Here is a 22,754-nt window from a genome sequence, read left to right on the forward strand (position 1 = left end):
AATGTTAAGTGTGTGAGTGGAACATGGAATGAAAATTGCTGATTCGTTCAACATCTTAATTCTTGCTTGTAGACCATTATATTTGCAAGCCATATTTTCCGCATTGCCATATGTTTGGCCATGACAATTTTTTATATATAGAGATAGAGCATGTAAATTGTTAAAAACGAGTTCCTCTAAATTTTTTGCATAATGGTTATATAATTGCAGAAAACCAAAAAACCATTCCAGCACATCTCCTGTACTATTTACATATCTCAATATAAAATTTAACTGGTCTATATGGCTCACATCGGGTGTGGAATCGACGATCAACGAATAATACAGAGCTTCTTTAACTTCCAAAATTAATTTCTCCTTTACTTCAGTCCCCATTAAAGCAATAAATTCATCACATATCATATGAGATAAGTAATTAACCTTCCCACTTCCAATATTATCATATCTTGTTAAATGATTTTTAATAAACTCATCAAACTGTGATAAATATTCTATACAAGTTATAAAATTTCCTCTTTTGTTAACACCACCAACACTTTCATCTTCTCTGTGTCCCCGAAATCCTAAACCCAAGCTTGCTAACAACTTTACTGTGGCTACAATTCTTTTTAAAACATCTCGCCAATATTTTTGTTCAATATTAACCTGATTAATCAAATGAGAATCAATACGTCCAGTTATCGACAATCTTTTTTTTAAAATCAACATTGAGGAAATATGTTCTTTAGAGCATTCATGTTCTTTCAGTGCATTTAAGATTTTTCCAATCATTGTATCCTGTACTAAATTTAGTAATAGAACGTGTAAAAAGTTTGCAAGCATAGCAGTAAATCATTTTGGTACTTTCTGAAAGAATAAGTCATTCTCGATATTCTCTTGTACCATTTGCTTTTTCACAGTAAAAATGAACACTTGAAATATTTCTGTAGTAGGTCTGATTTCTGTCATTATATTCAACTTTTAAAGATGTTATGTCTCCGATATTGCACGGTTTATTATTTATAAAGTAATTTACCATTTTCTCCGATATTTTGCACGGCCATAAAGCGATATCTTTTGGAAAATTATCGGAGTCTGGTTGTTTATGTTGATCTGTATCAGCACCTCGTTCTTTTTCTTCTTCAGCATTTTCCTCTATGTCTTGCACATCTCGTTCAAGTTCAGCATTGCTGGTTGTTTCATCATATTTGGCACCTTCTTCTTCCTTTGCAGAATTTTCTTCATTTCGTTCAGTGTTTTCTATTATGTTATCATTTTTTAGACTATCTTCTTCTTTTTCGTCTCGTTCATCACGTGTTGGTTGATGATCTTCGTTGCTCTGAAATTTAGATGAAGATGAAGTCAAAAAAAACCTCCAAGGAGTTTTTTTTGAGAGAGCGATAATTTTTCTTTTTCCTTTCGTTGTTTTCTTTTTTCTGCCCCACACAAGTACGTTCATTTCATGACTAAAATTTTAAATATGCATATATATTCAAAACAATTATTTTAGAAAAACAATTATTTTATAATTACAATTACAACAAAGGACAAAGGATATTGAAGGTTACAAGAATTTCATTGGTTCCTTAACCGTTTATACCGCCTTTATTTGAAGCGGTCGATTTGAAATACAAAAATGAAAATACAATTTATTTTATTATATAGTTACAATTAAACAACAGTACAGACAGTAGTTCCAAGAATTAAGACAAAATTGAAACAAAATGGAATATTAGTTTTTCAAATTTTTACTAAAAACAAATATACTGCGGACCAGGGGCCCCTAGCCTTGCGGGGCCCGAGGCGGCCGCCTCCTCCGCCTGTGCCTAAATCCGCCACTGCTCCTGCTTCTTAAGACGTTCCTTCTCAAGGATGAAATACTGAATAACTGCTGATTGAATATTTCAACTGTATCAAGTATGTTAGTTGGATATTATACAGTTACTAATCTGCCAGTGTCATCATCTAGCATCACCCTACCATAGTCATATTTTCTTCTCTTTGTTACATATCAAAAGAGTAGGATTTTCTTATCTTGATTGGCTAAACTGCACTTTAGCTGTCTTTACCAACTGAGTCTCCTTTCTCTGACATTTTCTTTCAGTAGCAACGTTCATAAGTCAAATGCTAATTTGTGCTTACTGATCCTTTTTTTTTGGAACTACTGACATGTTAAAATCGCATTATATGAAATGCCTGTTTTTGCAACCTATATTTCGTTTTCTTCCAGTTGACATTTTTTGATTTGAAAAATCATGAATTTAGAGAAAGTGAAATGTACAGAGCCACTTCTAACAATGGCTTGCAAGTGTGCTTTTTGACTGATAGCAGTGTGTGTTTGCAGCTGATACAGAAAATAACATTTCTGGTAATTAGTTTACGGAATTAACAACGCATATAAAGTATATTAATTAAAGGTAACTTTAATGAATAACTTCTATATTTCGGCAATGTCACATTGCCATCTTCAGGAACATAAAGATATGGTATGTGCACTCAGGAACTAACACAAAAATCCTAATAAAAAATAAAAATAAAGTCCTAATGGTGCTCTCTTGTGGGCTAATTTGGTAGTCTTGGCAGTTGGGCTGAAGTTCTCATAATGAAAGTCTCCCAAATTTGGGGCAGTTTCATGCATTGAAGACATTATTTATATTTCTGAAGAAAGGAAAGCTAGTGTGTAAAGTAAATCAGGAATATATTTGCACAAATAAACTGTATAATATCCAACACTGAAAGGAGACCCACTGCAACACTTATTAAACAGTCAAATGTTAAACAAATCAGTTAAGATTATGTCAGTTGGGAAAAGTGAAATTTTATCTGCTTGAAATTGTTTTAACTTGTGGATTTAAAAAATTTATTCAAATATGTCAGCAAAGGTTGGTCGATTGGTAGAGCTTCTGCTACTAATGGCTCATGCAAAAAGTTAAACAAGTTTGAGCATGGTTAATTGGAAGGGATCACTCGTTCGGTGCTGTTGGCACACTCTCCCTTGATAAGTCTTTGGACTCGCTGGAGGTGTCACATAATAATAATAATAATTTACAAAAGAGATTTTTCACACAATGTTTCTTTAATAAATAATTGGATTGAAGGATGAACGATATGTCACTGTTAGTGCTTCTGCCCATTATACATATTTGACTACTTTGTAATTGATGAAAAATTGAACTAAACAGCATGTTTTTAACCAACCTTTAAAGTAAGTAGAACAACAAGAAATTGTATGCATGGTGATTATTACTGTGTTTAGTGAGATCTAATTTTTTTTAAAAAAAAATCTATATTTTAAACCAAGCAAAGGCAAACATGCTTGCATTTCAAAGTATGTTTCTAATAATAATGTTACAGATAATGTATAGAAATTGTGATCAACTTTTGACACCATTTGTCTTGGTATGCACCAAAAGATCACTGACCTGATGATCTTTTATGTATATTTGGACCTTTATCAAAGGCCAGATAGGCCATAATGCTTACAGAAGACAATGGATTTGTTGCATTTTCCCATATTGAAAGTTAATCAACTTGTATGTTTATAGTTGTTTGAAGGTCAGTTGTAAACTTTATGCAATCACACAAACTGTATTCATACTCTCTATCAAAACATTGAATTTGTTAATATTGGGAATAATTGCTTTGCATACTTATGTAAGATGTTCATTCTAAGCTTATCAAGTGTGGTAATATGTAAAGCTACAAAAGAAAAATGTGATTTTCTGGAGGATTATCTTTCAAGTATAGCCCACTACAAAGATAACAAGCTTTGCTTTCAATAATACCACTATTATTAGAAATTTCAGCTTTTTGCAATTTCATCCATGAAAGGTTGGAAACCTAAAGCACGTTAGTACCATGGATCAGCCAAAAGAAAGACAAACTAGCAATCTTCCTGTAGACCACACATGATCCTTTAGAATGCCATTCTATCAGAACTGAAAATTCTCTGCCACTGAAATGTTTTCACAAACATTCATTCCACTGTGGAATTTACTGTCTACTGGAAGCAAAGCAGAGATGCTATCCACTCACCCACTCAAGTCAGCAAAATTTATTTACTTGGTTTAAAATATAGCTTTATTATCCAATATCACCAAACCTGGAGTTTAACAATACAAAAATAGGATTACTATTTCATCGAATTTAAACATTTCTCTCAGATCATACTACAAGCAAGTTTATAAACCATTGTAATTTATAAACTCTCAATCATCCCAAGTATTTGAACTGTACAGGATTCATTTTCAGTCTGAGAAATATTAAAAGATGTTTTGTGTATTTTTAAATACCATTTTTAATTGATTAGCATATGTTATGTGTTTAGCACTTAAGTTATGAGCTTTTACTACTAGCATAAGTTAGCAGTAAACTTGATTTTTTTTTTTTTTTTTTGTTTTTACCTGAAATTTAAAGGAAACATAAAACTGTTGTACAATATTTTTCAACTTTTTTTGTTCCATGGCATGAGTCAACCATTGGGTACATTATACTGAAAAAGTTATATATGATGCTTTCATTTTTCTCAAATATTGCATGTGTTTTTTTTTTTGGGGGGGGGGGCAGGCATGAAACACAAAGTACACAGTTATAAAAGTCTCAATTATAAAAAGAAGCCTGTCTAAGATTGCTTGATTTTATCCACAAGAAAGCAATCTGGCTAATTAATGATTTCCCTCTCACAGACATCCAGTTTCTGCCTTGTGCTTCTTCTGCAGATACTTTCATGGATAGCACTCTGCTGAATTGGCCATTATTATTCCTCCACTCTCCTCCAAAATCATTAAAACAAGAGCCACTACTAACCAACTCCCTTTTACAGTCCATCTTGAAACTCACTGAACCAACTTCACTGCGTCCGCCTTCATCCCATCTACTTCTGTTCTTTGGAACAGTCTTCCTACTCTGCTTTTTCCAAAGATTACAACTCTCAGCTGTTCAAGCAAAATGTGAACAGATTTCTCCTTTCTTCTATTCCTCTTGCCCACACACACAGCATTAATGTGTTATAGGCCTTGTGGCCTTTCGTGTGTGGACCAGATATTTTAAAAAAAAAGTGATGCCCACTAAATAGTTGTAGGCTGTACGGTACTGGAAATGGGCATGATTTCAAGTTAACCGACTTTCAGTAGAGCAGTATCACAGAATCATATTGTCACATCAAGCACTTAATGCAGTGCAGTTTGAACAGAGGTTAACAGTAGCTGATGCCATTAAAAGAAACCCTCAGCCTTTCAGAATTCTATATCTAAAAGTTGGACTGTCAATTAACTGAAAGAAATATTGTTCTGAAAGGTTGTGCATCCTTTCTGTAATGTATCAGTGGGATCTCTCAACCAGGAGTTTTGTGCATTCATAAAATTGCTGGTACATTCACTATTCTGAGCATATTCTCTATTTTCGTAGAGGAGTCTGCATACAAGCCAAACACCACCACAAACAGTACTTGGGTTTGACTTGTATGTGCAGGTTGCCATATTGGAGTGCTGTAGTGTGAAGAAATGGATCGTAATGTATACATCAGGTCAAATTGATGTATTTAGATATGGCAGCTTCCAGAGAATATTTATAGATTGTATTATCTCATCTGTTAAGTGTGCGGCAGTTGTGTTATGACACACGGATGTTTCTTGTTTGCACTAGGTTTTTCCCTTTTGTTCAAAGCTATATTGACATGGTACATAGTTCTATTGAAATGGTCCCATTGAGTATCAGTGATAGTGTCATAGTACATTCTTCTGCATCTATGTACATTTACTCTAATGCATATGCTCTCATACATATGCATAAAAGTAAGTTCTAAAGTCCTTGCCATTTTTTTTTCTTTTTATCATATAATTTTATGATAAGCATGTCAGAATATATAAATGAAAGAGGAATCATCCTTAAACTGTTTTTCAGCTTTATTTCCACACTGTTTTATTTTATTGTCCTCACTTTTGAACTTTTGAGGCATAAGAACTTGGTGAGAACTAAGCCAGGAGGAGAATGATAAAGGTCCTCCAACCCTCATCAGTCAAGGTGGTGGTAAACCATGGTTGTTTATGAAGGAGATGTTAAGCAAGGAGTATTTGGGACTGCACCACATGTGGATGTTTCTTTTGGATGGTGATATGTAAACATTACAGTTCAAAAGCAGAAAATTAACAAATTTTCTCCTATGGGCTGTAATGTTTACAAATCATTTTGGCTGCCCCAAAATTTCAAAAGGCAACAGTGATACTGCCCCCACATCAACATCAGTGTTGACTCCTGTCTCTATAGGGTGCAATGGTTGGCTTAGCATTAACATCCTGTGATGTTTCAGTTTAAAGATTTGATCCTTCTTGATTGCAATATACATTCCAAATATAATGCAACAAACAGCAAATTGGTCCTGGGCTATTTTTTGTTCTTCTCTGCTGCCGTTTTGTGTACGAGAGTGGTCTGAAAGGTTGTCGGCCTCAACCATAGATGAGGCCGAGAACCTTTCAGACCACCCTCGTAATCTTGCTGATAATGTTACCATAGATGGCAACACTATCAGCAAGATTTTTTTCCTAAGTTGGTACATCTGTCATAAGCATCCATGTGAAATTGCAAGTCATTCTATCAAGTAGTTTTATACAGCTCTCTGAAGCAAAAGTGTTGTCTGTATCTCTTGAAATGGATAAATTGAGTATCGTGCAGTTATAAAATTCTTTGTAAAAGAAGGTTTGTCACCAGAAGAAATTCATTTGAAGTTCATAAAAGTTTATGGGCACTCTTCTCCTTCATTTTCAACAATTAAGAAATGGACTGTTTAAATATGGCTAATTCCAGCATGTTTAAACATGGAAAGTTTAAACAAAGTGTATGAAATTGCCGAGACTATAGGCATTTCAAAAGAACCTGTAGGATATATTTTGCATGAAGAATTGAAAATGAAAAAGCTTTGCTCAAGGTAGGTGCCATGCTTGCCCACAGCAGATCAAAAACGCACTCGCATGAAAATCTCTGAACAGTGCTTGGAGCATTTTAATAAGAATAAAACTGATTTTGAGACAAAGAAGACAGTCAGTTCCATCAGCAGGAAAGATCATGGCATCAGTGTTTTGGGATGCTAAAGGCATTTTGTTTATTAATTACCTTGAAAAGGGTAAAACAATAACTGCGGAATATTATTCCAGTCTTTTAAATAGACTAGATGAAAAAATTTGTGAGAAAAGACTGTTTACAAAAGAAAAAAATCATCTTTCACCAGAACAATGCATCTGCCCACAAAGGTGTTTTGACAATGGGAAAATTAAGGGATCTGCACTATGAATTGTTGGAACATCCACCCTATTCCCCAGATTTGGCACCCTCTGACTTCTATCTCTTCCCAAAACCAAAACTCTTCTCCGCTGGTCAGCGTTTTTCTTTGAATCAAGAGGTGATTGCAGCTGTAGAGGGGTATTTTGCAGATAGAACCACTACAGGGATGGGATAATGGTGCTGGAGCATCGCTGGAATAAATGTATTAGTCTTAAAGGAGATTATGTTGAAAAATAAAAATAATTTTGAAATTATAGATTGGTTTTTTTCATTGTTAGGCCGAGAACTTTTCAGACCAATCTCATACAATACAGTCATGGCAATATGAAATCTGAAGATCATCATTATCCTTTCTTTTAGTGATACACGGTGGTCATCATTCATTTTAGAAATTATGGAATTTACAATCATGTTATAAATAACTATTTTAATTTCATGACGTTTCGACCTTCATATTAAAGTCATCATCTGGAGTATACAAGTATACTTATATACAAAGAGTACACGAATATAGAAGGACAAACAGAGTTACATTTCACACAGTATGCTAAAGAGACAATGATATCATCAATGGTTATTCTACTGGCATGACCTGTAGTGAAAAATAGATATATATAAAAATTAAATAAAAAATATAATAAAATTAAAAAATTAATTAATTAGAAACTACATCAAAGCTATATTCTATTTAAGATAACATCAGAGAAACATTCTTTCATATATAGGTAGTTTTCTTACAGTAACAATGATGTCCTAATTTAACATGACAATTGTTATATTAGATTTAAGATTCTGAATTATCTGTAGTCCTGTTTATAATTAACTCTTAGGGTGAAAGGTTCTGTGGGTAGAATATGTGTCTTCCATATGCTTGGGATTTTTAGACCATCATTAGGTGGTTGATAAGAATCTCACAGGCTTCCTTAAATTTACATTCATACCATGTTTTGGTGTGATGTAAACAACTGATGCTTTTCCAGTTAATTCTATGTAAAGTGTTCAGGGCATGATCAGAAAGGCAAGCTTCACCGTAGTTATTATATTTGTGTCGTTTATGTTCCTTTTGTCTGATAGGAACTGTGTGTCCTGTTTCACCTATATATGGTAGATTACAGGTGCAATAAATACGGTATACTCTCCAGGGTGGGCCAGCAGAGGGAGTGGGTCTTTGAATGAGGAAGCTTTTTAATTTTGCAGGAGGTTTAAAGTGGCTTTAAGGTTGTATTTCTGTAGTATTCTGCTTATTATATCTGATGTCCCTTTAATGTATGGAATGGTTATAGTTTTATTGTCATCTAGTTTATCTTTGTTTTTTAGTGAGTTTTTTAAGAAGAAAGAAAGGCTGTAAAGCCTATGGCCAGAATGTGGAAACACTGGATGTGATTAAATTTCCTCAACTATATGACTATTCTGTTCGAAACCATTTATGGAGATCAGAGCATGATACAATGGGGAAGCTTTCCCAAATAATAAGGAATACTGGAATAGCCCAAAGAATTCATAAACATTCATAGCATAAATAACATAACATTCATAAATTCATAACAGTAATCAATACAGTCCTCTTTTCCTCTATATAGGAGCATTTAATTGTCAAACACTTAAAGAAGAGGAAGACCTTACTATTGTACAGTAAGAAGTAAAACATATTAAATGGGACATCATAGGTTTAAGTGACATTCGCAGATGAAAGAATAATAGAAATCACATTTGAAATAAACTCCAAACTTAAAATCAGGATCATCCAAATATATGCACCCACCTCATCCCACACTGATGAAGAGATAGGAGCATTTTATGACTCACTGCAGCACACTAGACAAAAAAATAAATAGCATTCAAAACTTTACTATAGTAATGGGTGATTTTAATGGCAAAGTAGGTCATTCCATTCACTAAATAGACACAATAGGACCATACGTATATGGTACAAGCAGCAACTCTCTTACAGAATTCTCTATCAGTAACAAGCTTTACATTATGAATACATTTTTTAAGAAAGTCCTCAAAAGAAAATAGACATGCAGAAATAAAAAATGAAATGGATTATATACTGTGTATAAAGAAGTAGTTCAAGATACCTCAGTACTAAATCAAGTAAAAACAGGAAGTGACCACTGACTGGTGAGAGCCAAAATTAAAATAAACTCCAAATTAGAAAGAATTAAATGGCTAAACAAATAATTAAGAAGTTTTTACTTAAAACCTATTGAAAACAAGAAGGATTACAAAGAAAAACTCACTCAAAAACTAGACTTAATAAGTATATTTTGAAGAAGAAGACATGAATAAAATAAGCAGAAACCTAACGGAAGTAATAATCTCAGCAGCCAACGAATTCAAAAGCAACAAAAAAGACCATAAACTTTCAGTGGAAACCTTACAACTACTAAAAAGGAGACGAAATATGAAACAAGACAAAAACTTAATTTCTAAAATAGAATATGCAAAACAATAAGGAAAAAGATAAGAAATGAAATAAGATCTTATAACACTAAAAAAAATAAAAGAAACAATTGAAAACAATAAAAAAAAATCAGCTAACGCCTTTTTATTCCCGTATATACGAGAGTAGGCGAGGCCATTTAGCCCTATCTAACTTTTGGAGACTGAGTGGGCAGTTCAATCTCCACTGGTACCCAATCAGAGACAGATGGCCCAAGGCTATCACTAATTAAGCGGTACGCAGTGAAGAGAGATGGCTCAAATGTGCCGCCATCTCGTGGTGCCTAACCCTAACACAATATATTTAATGTCTGAAATAATGTGGGTTCTACGGTCGATTTTCTTGAGTTTACAGGACGAAAAACCCGAGTTTCCGGGAGGAAAAACCTGCTTGCCCGTGCCAGAGATCGACTAACTCGGGAACCGGTCGAAAAAAGGCTTAGAAAAATTTCCTCTAGTCGCCGACTAGACTCGAAACCAAGACTTCCTTCGTACGGCCTAGCGCGATGGTGTGCAAACGCCACATCCACTGAGCTACACAGGCTCTCTTGAAAACAATAAAAATATGAAAATACTAAGAAAACATTTATCATTTGGCAAAAGTCAAATAACTGCAATAAAAGATAAGAGTGGAACTATAATAAGGAACCAAGAACAAATCCTAAGCAGGCTAGAAGAATTTTATAAAGAACTCTAGTCTTCTCCATTGCATATAGAATTCATCACTTCAGATAAAATAAAACAAGCATTAAAACAAATGAAAAATGGAAAATGTCCTGGTGAAGACCTAATTCACATAGAATTAATTAAATGGAAACATTATAATTCACCATGTCACAAAGTTACTAAAAAAGTAACTTTGTGACATAAGTTATGTCACAAAGTTACTTTTTTAAAAGGGGAAGATACCAGAAAACTGGGAAAATGCTACTCTAATACTGTTATTTAAAAAAGGGGACACCGAAGAAGTAAAGAACTATTGACCAATTAGTATTCTCTCCAATCTGTACAGAATTCTCACAGAAGTAATAACAAACAGGTTAACCCCTCTTCTAGACTCAAATCAACCAGTAGAACAAGCAGGATTCCGTAAAGGCTTGAACACAGTTGATTGTATTCACTCAGTAAAACAAATAATAGAAAAAGCAGAAGAAAACCAATTATGTATTTGTTTAGCTTTTATTGATTATGAAAAAGCATTTGATTGCATCAAAACTAATGCAATAATCAAAGCACTCCAGAATCAGGGAGTTCCAGGAGAATATATGAACCTCCTCCAGAAAATATACCACACTGCAACAGCAACAATCCAACGTCACACAAGTAGCAATAAAATATCAATTGAAAAGGTGTCCAACAAGGAGATTCTCTATCACCCAAAATCTTTACAGCAGTCTTTCAAGAAATATTTAATAATATAAACTGGACAAACCTTGGTATAAAAATTAACAGAAACTTAACACACCTAAGTTATGCAGATGATATAATTTTTGCAAACACTCCAGAAGACCTTAATATAATGATAGAAAACCTATATCATGAAAGCAGAAAAGTTGGTCTAAAAATAAACAGAAAAAACTAAAATCACGTTTAATCATTTTGTAACACCAAAAAACAATAATAGAAAACCATTTCTTGGAAAAAGTCTCTTCATATACGTACTTAGGTCATCTCATTGATCTAAATTGTGGACTCCAAAAGGAAATGAATAGGAGAGTTCAACTTGCCTGGGATGCATTCAGAAATTTGAAAAGCATTTTTCAAAACAATGATGTCTCACTGTTTAAAAAGGAAGACATTTAACCAGTGTATACTTCCAGTCATCACATATGGTTGTGAAACTTGGTCGCTAACAAAAGCACTGGCAAATAAACTAACAACATCTCAAAGAAAAATGGAGAGATTGACATTAAAAGATAAGAAGCAAAACACCTGGATAAGAAGCCAGACTCACATCATTGACATCATTATTCACCATAAGCGACTAAAATGGAAATGGGCCAGACATCTATCCAGAAGAGAAGATGAGCCATACTAACGAACTGGATTCCAAAAGAAGGGAAACGAGGCTGAGGACATCCTAAAAGACAGAGTGATGAACTGTCAAATTTTGTTTTGAAAAATTGGTCAACCATTGCTAAGAACAGAGAAAGGTGGAAAGAATGCTAGGAGGCCTTCCTCCAGCAGTGGACAGAAAATAGCTGAGAAAAAGAAGTTTGGTTTTTAGTGAGATTTCTCTCCTTTAAAACACAAATTCTGGCTTAGATATGTTAACGATGTTTTCGCTAATGTCTGGCCCCATGGCTGCCAAACATTATACACTTTCCTCACCTAAACAAACAACACAAATGCAAACAGTTCACAATTGAGATTGAAAAGCAGAACATGCTTCTGTTTCTAGATACACTTGTCACATGTCTTCCGACACAAATATAATAACTACGGTGAAGCTTGCCTTTCTGATCATGCCCTGAACACTTTACATTGAATTGACTGGAAAAGCACCAGTTGTTTACATCATACCAAAACATGGTATGAATGTAAATTTAAGGAAGCCTGAGAGATTCTTATCAACCACCCTAATCTGAATAATAATGATGGTCTAAAAATCCCAAGCATATGGAAGGCACATATTCTACCCACAGAACCTTTCACCCTAAGAGTTAATTATAAACAGGACTATAGATAATCCAGAATCTTAAATCTAATATAACAATTGTCATGTTAAATTAGGACATCATTGTTACTGTAAGAAAACTACCTATATATGAAAGAATGTTTCTCTGATGTTATCTTAAATAGAATATAGCTTTGATGTAATTTCTAACTAATTTTTTTAATTTTATTTGTATTTTTTTATTTAATTTATATATATATATATATTTTTTTTTCACTAGAGGTCATGCCAGTAGAATAACTGTTGATCAAATCATTCTCTCTTTAGCATACTGTGTGAAATGTAACTCAGCTTGTCCTTGTATATTTGTGTTTATTCCACATGATGACCTTAATTGAAGGTCGAAACGTTGGGAAATTAAAATAGTTATTTATAACACTGTTGTAAAGTCAATAATTTCTAAAATAAATGAAGATCACCATTATCCCTGATTTTCAGATTTGATTCTTAGGTGTCCAGACCTTTCTGTATTGTTGATTGACACTATCAGTGTATTGTCTGGCATGCTCAAAACTTCTCCTCATATAAAAGTCAATCTGCCAATAAATGTTGCTTGATTTCTGTACCTCAAAAATTGCATACCACTTTTGTTGTCTGGTTTGGTGAGATGCCAACTTGCCAGAAAATGGTATGAAAATTGCATCGTTAATTTGTGTATTCTGAAAATTTTCAAAGCAGACATGTCAAATATTGTTAGCCAGTATTTCTGAATTTGCTCTTATATATATAAAGGTTAATATTGTCTAGTACAATTAGACTGAGATATTATTTAAAATGCATTTTACAATAAGAAAAGAGTTGATTTAACGTCATTAGTTGAAAAATGCACATTTAAGTAATGTTATCAGCAAAACAGTGAGGTTAATTTATAATTATCCAGTAAGATTTAGGGGAAAAAAGAATTTATCTACGCTTGATGTGAAATGTGTTCCTTGAGGACATTGCCTTACTTAATAGCATGAATTTTGCATTTGTATGTGTTACAGCCAAAGACTGAATTTTGGATATTTTAAGATAGCAATTATTGTGCCAAAGGAAACTGGATATTTTTTTGAATCATATATACATGTTCTTTTTATGAAACCTATTTGAAGCATATTATGTTATATATGCTATCAACAAGATGTCAGTGAATTGTTTTTGTACATCTAATTGTCTTCAAGAAGTTGTTAGATTTTAATATATTTATTTTAGCAGTTCACAGCATTTGCTATTCAAAAGCATAATTCAACCAAATATGAATCATGTTTTGTGGTAATCTTTCATCTCCAAGAAATTCGATCACTGTTCAACAATGTTCCCTCTAATTATTACTGGCCTATGTTCACATGAAAAACATTTTGTGTGCACAGTCTTGATATTGCTTTTGTTATTCGTCTCTGAATTTTTTTTCCAGAGTTTGCTTCTCACCTAGGAACGTTGGTGACCAAATCGATGTGCAGTACTCTAGATGTGGTCTAATCAATGCCTTGTACAGCGGAATGATCACATCCTTATCTCTGCTTGTCAGTGTTCTTAGTATACTGACATTTCTTTCTGCTGTTTTTTATCATATTTGCAATATGTCCCTTGAACTTCAATCCTTTATCCACCAATATCCCAAGATCTTTGGATGCCTCTGCATTTTTTTTTTTTTTTTGCATTTTACAGGTCAGGACTACATGATCACCATCACCAACTGGTGGCAATGTTGATATGTTGTTAACAATTACATTATCTGATGTTATCACTAAATCCAGTACATTTTGCCCATGAGTTCCTTCCATCACTAACTGTATGAGATAATGATCCCTTAAGAACCCAAGAAATTCTTTTTCCTTTCTCCCATAAGCTATTTCTTTATTCCAATTTATATTTAGAAAATTGAAATTTCCCTTTATTATAATACTTTTCTAATTTGCCTATACATTTCTCTTTTTTTTTTTTTTTTTTTTTACTTAATGAATCATTGAATCCCTAGCATTATTTTCTTAACTTTTCCCACCACCCTTTTTCTCCCCTGTCTATCCATCTCTACCAAATTCATCCTTTCCATTCCAAGTCTCAAAGATCTGTTATCCAAACCCTAAATCTCATTTTGTGGTGTCTGCAGTGAGCTCAAGAACACTCCAAATATCTTTAAAATTTCAGTTCTGCACTTGTGCTCTTCACTCATTTCAGAATCATTCTCACTTTCACTCACATTTTGTGTTATGTTTTCAAGTATCATCTCTTCAATAAGTTTACATTTCTCACATATATACAAATCTTCCTTAATCTTCATACCATATGTTTTTTTTCTCTTTTCCATTATCCTCCATCTCTTCCTGTTAGAACTGATAGTTTTGGACTCCCTTGGTGTAATCCCTCACTGCAGATCTGCTAAAGGAATGGATACCGGAATCAGTGGGTGGTCATATATTGATAATTTCCCCCTACCTCTGCATTACCCTTCGAAATATCCTTTGGCAATAAGGCCTGGACAACTTTTTCAGTTCCAATTACTGCACCTGTAATTCTCCATCATCACCAAACAGAATCTTCCACAGCCTCAGCATCCAGCAGACAACAAAGTAGCAGAGGTCACATTGCTAGCATCTTCAGCATGTCTTCAGTCTGATTCATTTGCATGTGTTGAAATTGGATCACACTCTTCCATATTCCCAACATCCAGCAAGGCAGCAGATAACAAAGTATCATCTTCTTCAGCAAGTGGTGATTCCAATTCATTTATGTGTGATGATATTTGATCATCCTTACAGCCTTGTCAATTAATGCCAATGATTTGTGCAAGGCTGTCTACCTTAAGCATTGTTATGAAACAAAATCTACAAATTCTGTATAAAGAAAATATGAAACTTCTGGGTCACCTTAGTAGATTTAAATTTCATGAAGTATAAGCAAATAAAAAAAAAAAGATGCATTGCAAGAAAATTTGTTTTGAAAATTTTCTATGATAACCAAATATTTAATACCAATCTGAGTTATTTAATTCTAAAAAAATACCATGCAGTAGTAAGTTGATGGTCTCACTTAAGAAACCTCTTCACTTTCTATCTTTATGATCACGGGTTCAAATTTTGCTGTGACATGGATATTTGTGAAAGTCTTCAGGTAGTACGTGGTGTGAAACCATCTATCTGCTTAAGGCCTGAGGTGGCTTGAAAAAGTTCTTTTTTGATCCTTAAAACAGAGCCTATGAATTTTTTTAACTCTTAGCTCATGCAAGACTGAGATTAACATTAAAAACAAAGGTTGAAGTAATGCTGAAACTGCAGTAATTAGTTGACAGAAATTGATACTGGATTATGCTTTCAAGTTAATTTTTATTTTTCAGAGCAGTTTTGGAGGTGCAGTCTTCCAAAAATTACAAAACTAGTCATTTTTATTAAGAATTAGCTTTTTTTTTTTTTCATGTACCTTCCTCTCACTAAAGGTTGTAAATCTATAATATATCAGTATATCATGGATGGAATAATGTTAATTTTTTTTTACTTGCAGCCACACTTGTTTTGATACTTTCATTGTTACTGCTGACTCAAAAAATAGTCATTCAGATTTGTAACTTCTTATGCCTGATTTCTTTCATCTGACCCTGTGTGAAAGGGTGCCCGGAATATATGCTTGTTCTTATATATTTCTTATGTTGTTCAAGGCAGATGCTAAAAATTCTCCATTTTTGCATGCTTACAGTACTTAATTCTTGCATGCTTGTGGTGCTTCAAATGCTCAATTGTGAGAGAGAATGGCATACATACACCAGATAAAGTTGGCTAAGTAACACTTGTCTTCTTTTCTCTCACCATCAACATGAAATATAAAAATTATTAATTTCAAAACCAGAGTAGAAAAACTAATTAAAAAAAAAATCAGATAGCACAATTTTCACTAACATTCACAAAAACCCTAGAGCATAATCCATTTGTTTTTGAGTGTAATACATTCATGTATCTGGTGTTTTGAAAAGTAGTGTCGCTGCTACATAAATCTAATCTTCATTTGACTTTTACGCCACATTTTCAAAGTAGTATCCTCTATCTAGCCACCTGTAGATATGTGTCTTACACATTCCAGAGAAGCATCATATACACCATCTGCAAGTTAGTTTGTATTGGATACACCAAAAGAACAGTTAATATCTGTTCCTTCTTGTTGATGAAGTGGATATTTTGTGTACTCTTCAGTCTGTAGGTTGTACATTTGAATTCCACTCTGGTATAAATTGCAAATAACTTTAGCGAGTAAAATGATCATGCCTCTATGCGCTTCGCAACCATATGCCTGGGGAAGGAGTGCCCTAGGTTCGATTCCTGTCGATGATGTGAGGAGCTTATGGATCTTCCTCAGCCATAGCCAAGTTAGCCGATCTTGGGCATGGACAGCAGGGTTTTTCAGTTTTTCATCCCGCAAGCAGGCAAGCCGGACCCACGAACACACACACAGATACAGTCAGGAATACTTAAGACAATCCCTCCAGCCATAGGTCTGAATTGTCAGCTATGACGGTCCAGATAAAAATAAGGGGAAATGAGGTGGTGCCGTACCTCCCCGTAAAAGGGGCTCACAGCCGTTGAATCACTATATGAAATGAATGAATGAATCAGGCCTCTAATAAACAGGATGGTTTGAGACTTCCATCAGGCCTGAAATGGTTTGAAAATGTATGTTTAGTATAAAGCATAGGTTCATCATTATCATAGACCACTGTGCTAAAATGCCTAATAAATTTATACATATTTCACAAATGGATTGGTATGTAAAAATGTTGACCTTGAACTTGAGAAATGCATATGCAACTGCATTATAGTAATCATATTTGTAAATTTAGGGACACAAAAACACACGCGTTGAACAGATTATTTTATTAATTACTAATAAAATAAAATTTGACGTTTCGACCCCTATATCGAGGTCATCATCGGAAGAATACAACTGTATAAGGAACCAAGCTACATGCTCATGCCCTGTATACCGGTAAACTAAATCTACGTAGTTAATAAATCCTTTTTCCTAGCTTGACCTCTAGTGATAAAAAAAAAAAAAATAAATAAAATAAAAATAAAATAAATTAATTAAAAAAAAAAAATATATATATATATATATATTATAAATAAATAAATACAACCACAATAAACTGCTGAAGTCCTTATGTATTAATATTCTTCTGGATAGTTCTGATTGTTATAAAATGATTTCTTTCAGTTGTTGTTGAATGTTCCAAACACTTCACCAGGTTGTCTTCTTGTAGTGGGGTTTTTCTAAGGCTAGTTTAGGTTGTTATACAGGTTGTAGATGGGTCCTCCACATTCTTGAAATCGTTAGGCCATCATTTTTGTTGAGATTTGGGTTGTGTTTGAGCATTTCGCATGACTCTTTAAATTTTCTCTCAAACCAGGTTTTGGTGCGGTGTAGGGACGTGGTATTTTTCCAGTCAATTCTGTGGTATGTTTGGAGTGCGTGGTCAGAAAGGCTGGTTTTACCAAAATGGAGGTATTTAATGTGTCGTTTGTGTTCGTCTTGTCTGATTGGGATAGTTTGCATTATAGTACGTCAGGACTAGTGCACAGTCTTTTGACACACAGGTTGAAGAGGACAACAATCCAATGTTGGAGGTCATTGCAAATCTGAATGGTTAATTTTGGATTTGGCAGCAGTATTGAAGCATTCTCTCTGTTCTCATTAAGCATGGCTATATCATGTTGTTTAGAAGTTTGGTAATTTCAAGATCTCAGTATTCCGTGCTGTTGTTTATCTATAGCCCCCAGAGGAAACTTGCTAGTAATTTACTTTTCCATTACAAGTTAAATTTTTCCACTATATACTTTGGTTGCAGTCATTTTAGACAAGTGCTCAGTGCTCTGAAAATGCTGGTTGAATTCAGCATGATTTCAGCAGAAATAACAAAAATAATCCTTGTTTTGCCGTGTTCTGTCAGTTGTTATTAATAAGTGAAGTCAATCTTTACCATAAAGATTTCTAGAAACTAAAAGAATTTTTGCTATAGTGAATTTTCTTTACTACAGTATTGATGCTGTGGGGTATGTGCTGAGATCTTGTTATAGCAGATGAGTTTGCTATAGTGCCATTTCTTGCAGTTTGCTGAAAGTTAGACTATACTGTCAAATAACAATCTTTTGATTAGAATTAATAATCAAATATGTAAACAAACTTTCTAATTTTATTTCATTTTAGAAATTAACTATGTTATTCACTTTCTAAGATAGGCATTCCACATGGCAAATGGAGGATTCGAGGCAAGTGATACCTGACTTATGGATCAGAAGAGGGCAATCTGGCTAATTAATGATCCCTCTCTCACAGACGTTCAATTTCTGCCTGTGTCTTTTCTACAAATACTTTCATGGACGGTTCTGCAGAATTGGCCACTATTATTCATCCACTCCTTCAAAATCATTAAAACAAGATGCACCGAACCAACTTCACTGCCTCCTCTTTTATTCCATCTACTTCTGTCCTTTGGAACAGTCTCCACCACTCTGTCTTCCCCAAAGACTACAACCCCTCAGCTGTTCAAGCAAAATGTGAACAGATTCCTAATTTCTTCTATTCCTTTTGCCTACACACAGCACTAGTGTATTATAGGTCTTGTGACCTTTTATGTGTGGATCAGGTATTAAAAAAAAAAGTTCATATATTGTACAGCTTGTAAATTACATTTAGAATTTGCCACTGCTTTAACTCAAATGCACATTCATTGGGTTATCATGAGAATCTCCATATTCAGTTTTTAGCTGTAACATATGTAAATGTACATATCTGTGTGTGTATATATATGTGTATGTATATGGGCACCACTCTTGTCCAACTGTTATTTATTTCTGCTAGGTTAAACATTTAATAGGAACACCCTCTAAATCGATTTTTAAGTTTCATTAATTTATATGGATTTTCTCAATTCATATGATGCCATGTTACACCATATTCTTGCATTAAATAAATACACTAAATTTGCTTTATCTATTTTATGAATTGAATTAGTGAGGAGTGTTGAGAAATTGACAAAAGTTAGAGATCCACAAAAACTTGCAGGTACTTTAGCATCATTGACATTTATGTGAAAATAATTTTAAATGTCAGTGATGCTATAGTACCTACAGGTTTTTGAGGATCTATGACTTTTATCAATTTGTCAACATGATAGCTGTAATCTTTGAAAAAAAAAGTTGCTTGAATAAAGTGAATAGTTTTTAATCAGTCTATGGATGCTACACAAAGTGATTTAACATAAACATATATATATATATATATATATATTGAAACTTTATCAGATAAGATGAAACTAAACATTATGTGGCAGACATGCTTGGCCTAGAGATGTGTATGCCTATATATGTATGGTATACCTCTTCCTATGTGGCAAATAGGCTGAGCATATGTGCCATATACATATGTATGATATACCTCTTCCTGTGTGGCAGATAGGCTGAGCATATGTGCCATACACACACACAGTATTTATTTTCATTCTATCTGATAAAATTTCAATAAATGTGCCTCTGTTAAATCTTCGTGTTGTGTATCTGTAAAGATTAGAAAATATTTACTATTTTTCAAGCTATAACCAGAGCATAAATCTGAAATTTTTACAATTTGGATTGAAATATGACTATTCGTGAGTTGTAATATACTCATTCAGTAGTGTAATTACAATTTCAGGTCTCTCGTTCACTACATTATTATTCTTCTCACAAGCTCTATCATAACTCCTGTTCTGCAAGTTTTATCATTACATTTGTTGCACAAAATGTCTTATTCAGCAAGTTATCATGGAACACCTTAACTGGATTTAGTGCTGTCTTCAAACATTTTACCAATATTATGGTATGTGTTGTATGATTTCAGCATTTGTGATAGCATGCTTAATTGCACTGATTGCTTATTGTTAAGGTTTGTTTTTTATATAAAGAACATGAATTAAGCACTCCTAATAGACAAGGTGATCATTTAAGACTTTGTTTTCCATTGAAATGGATGAAATATATATTTTTGGAATACCTACTATATCACTTTGTTTATTAATAAATAGCAAATAAAAAGTGATTTCACTAATTTATTTAGAACGGAGCTATGATTCAGAATTTTTTGTTCTCTTGCAAGATTCAGGTATTTTTGTGCACCTTCTAGTCTCAATTTTTCTTGACAGTTACAACATTCTATTAAACTGAATTAATATTAGTATATTTTCAGAGCTTATTTTTCTAATTGAATATATCCTGCTGCTCCATGTTTTTTCATTTGAGGGACAGAGGGATGGAGGATTCTTTAGAGCAAAAACTGGATAAAGTAATATTTTGACAGGAGAATATAGGTCCTGGAATGCTTATGTCCATTCATAATTTTTAACATCTAGTCTGTCATCTTATTGTTCTTTGCATTCTTAGCATAAAATAGAGATTTTCTTTTTTTGGTCTCTCCTTGCAATATACATGGTATGATGTATATTCTTTAAGTGTAAATATCCGGTAGAATATTATTCTCCCAGTGATATTTTACAAATTGTCTTAGAAATCAAATTATTACATGATTTCATATGAATGTGAAAGTTTTCATTTTTCACAGCATGGAGTTCTTATGCTGTAGTGTTTGCTGCTTTGACCAACTGATACTCTACCCAGAGGTGTTCCTATTAAACTGATAACCTATTATTAATTTGCTCTAGTCCTTGGAAAATCAAAATTGAACACATCTAAATACATATATTAATCTTGTTTATTTTACCATTGTCATTACAGAGGAATATCAGGATTTCATGAGAGGAGTTCTTCTCCGCTAAGATTACTTGGTAGAAGTAATTCACCATCAAGGGTCAGTGACAGAAGAAACTATTCACCAACAAGAACTGGTAGGTCTCCAGTTAGAACACAAGAATATTCCCCATTAGAAAAAAAATTGGAAAAGCTTCTTCAACAAAAATGGTAGAAGTTTTCTATCAAGATGTAATCCATTTTCTCTACTACAGATGCATGCCCACCTTTAAAGAATATGTGATGATAGTTTAAAAGAATGCATAGTAGAAATTCTGTATAACAAATCGTTCATCATGAGGAATCGCCAAACAAAATATAGTAAAACTAAATGTGAAGATTGGATATAATGGTTTGATATTCTTAGAATGGATTATTGCAGATGTGATAAAAAAAAAAAAAACACTAGGAAGATTTGAAGTGTTAAAAATTGAAATTGGAAATATTCATCGTCTAGAATGAATAAAAGTTAATTGCTTTATTTTTTTTATGTATGCTATGCACCACTTAATGCTGATCGCAAAGGTCTCATTCAGAAATGTTTGGAGCAATATACTTTTGTCACAAAAAAAAATTCATGCTAAAATTTGCAAGAGTAGCCCGTTTTACTGAGATTGTTAAATGCTTAATCCAAGATCTAAAATTTTTATGAGAATTGTAGAAGACTTAAATATCCAATAGTTGATTTAAGCTTTTTGGATAAATTTTTCTCATCTCTCCTTCATTTATAATATATTATGGTGATACTGTGAAATAGATTCTTATAAAAGAAAAGGTAGCATATCAAAAGGAAACTGAAGAAATTAAAATACAAAGTGTAAATTTGTTATAACGGATATGCAGAAAATCAAGTATTATATTAGAGGAAGTGGGAGGGTATTAGAATGTTATTCTGTTTGTTTATACAATCTTATACAGTGCATACGTTTATCGTGATATAATATCTTGGCCATTTTTAACCTCAAGCAGTGTGCACATGTAGTATTACCCTGAATCACAGCTTCAAATGATCATCTTTCTCTAAATTATGTAAAATGTTTTCCTCAGCAGAGGGCAGCCTTACATTTTTAGCATTTTCCAGAGGGACTGTGACTTTGGATTCAACATAAAAACAATATTTAGATCTTCCTTGGGTACTAATGTAAAGAAGAAAAAGTTATTTTAAAAAGTTAAGAACATGGATACAGGTTATTCACTGATGTGAGAAAAAATAAGATACCTAATGTGATAATTTAAATTGCACAGCAGATGAAGTATATACAAGTAGCCAGTCATGAAGTGTTCATGACTAGGCTACTTTTATGTAAACTGTTGGTGTCACATCAATTGGTTATTATTCCATAATGCAAAACACTCTTCCTTCCAGACATGTATATATATATATCATAATAAAGTACACTTCCTTTTCAGTTTGCATTAATTGTAGCTATGCATTATGGGAAGGTCGCTACCCTGACCAGTTTCGAACTTCATTTGAGGTCTCATCGGTAGGAGCTAGACCCAAGAAGATATCAAGGTTGAATTAATGCATAGGTCATATGTTCTATATATAAGTAGTAAAAAGGTGTATCATCTTATTAAAATACCCTGTAATAGAGATAATTGCAGGAAAGGTTTTCACTTGGATTAAAAAA

General features: G+C 33.3%; 1 protein-coding gene across 6 annotated transcripts in view; it reads left to right on the forward strand.

Annotated features, from left to right (window-relative positions):
- The window catches only part of LOC150094789 (uncharacterized), a 151,302-nt gene that overhangs the window by 63,191 nt on the left and 65,357 nt on the right, over positions 1–22,754 (forward strand). For 3 of the 6 annotated variants that reach the window (XM_090411535.1, XM_090411536.1, XM_090411537.1), the window contains one exon: positions 21,109–21,218. The exons of the other annotated variants lie outside the window; for them this stretch is intronic. In XM_090411535.1, the coding sequence (XP_090267661.1) occupies positions 21,109–21,218 (110 nt within the window). The remainder of the gene's footprint in view (positions 1–21,108; positions 21,219–22,754) is intronic. 6 annotated transcript variants of the gene reach the window in all.

This window comes from Typopeltis vanoorti, chromosome 21, assembly GCF_054136105.1.
Source record: "Typopeltis vanoorti isolate ZY-2024b chromosome 21, IOZ_Tvanoo_1.0, whole genome shotgun sequence".
Taxonomy (NCBI): Eukaryota; Metazoa; Arthropoda; class Arachnida; order Uropygi; family Thelyphonidae; genus Typopeltis; species Typopeltis vanoorti.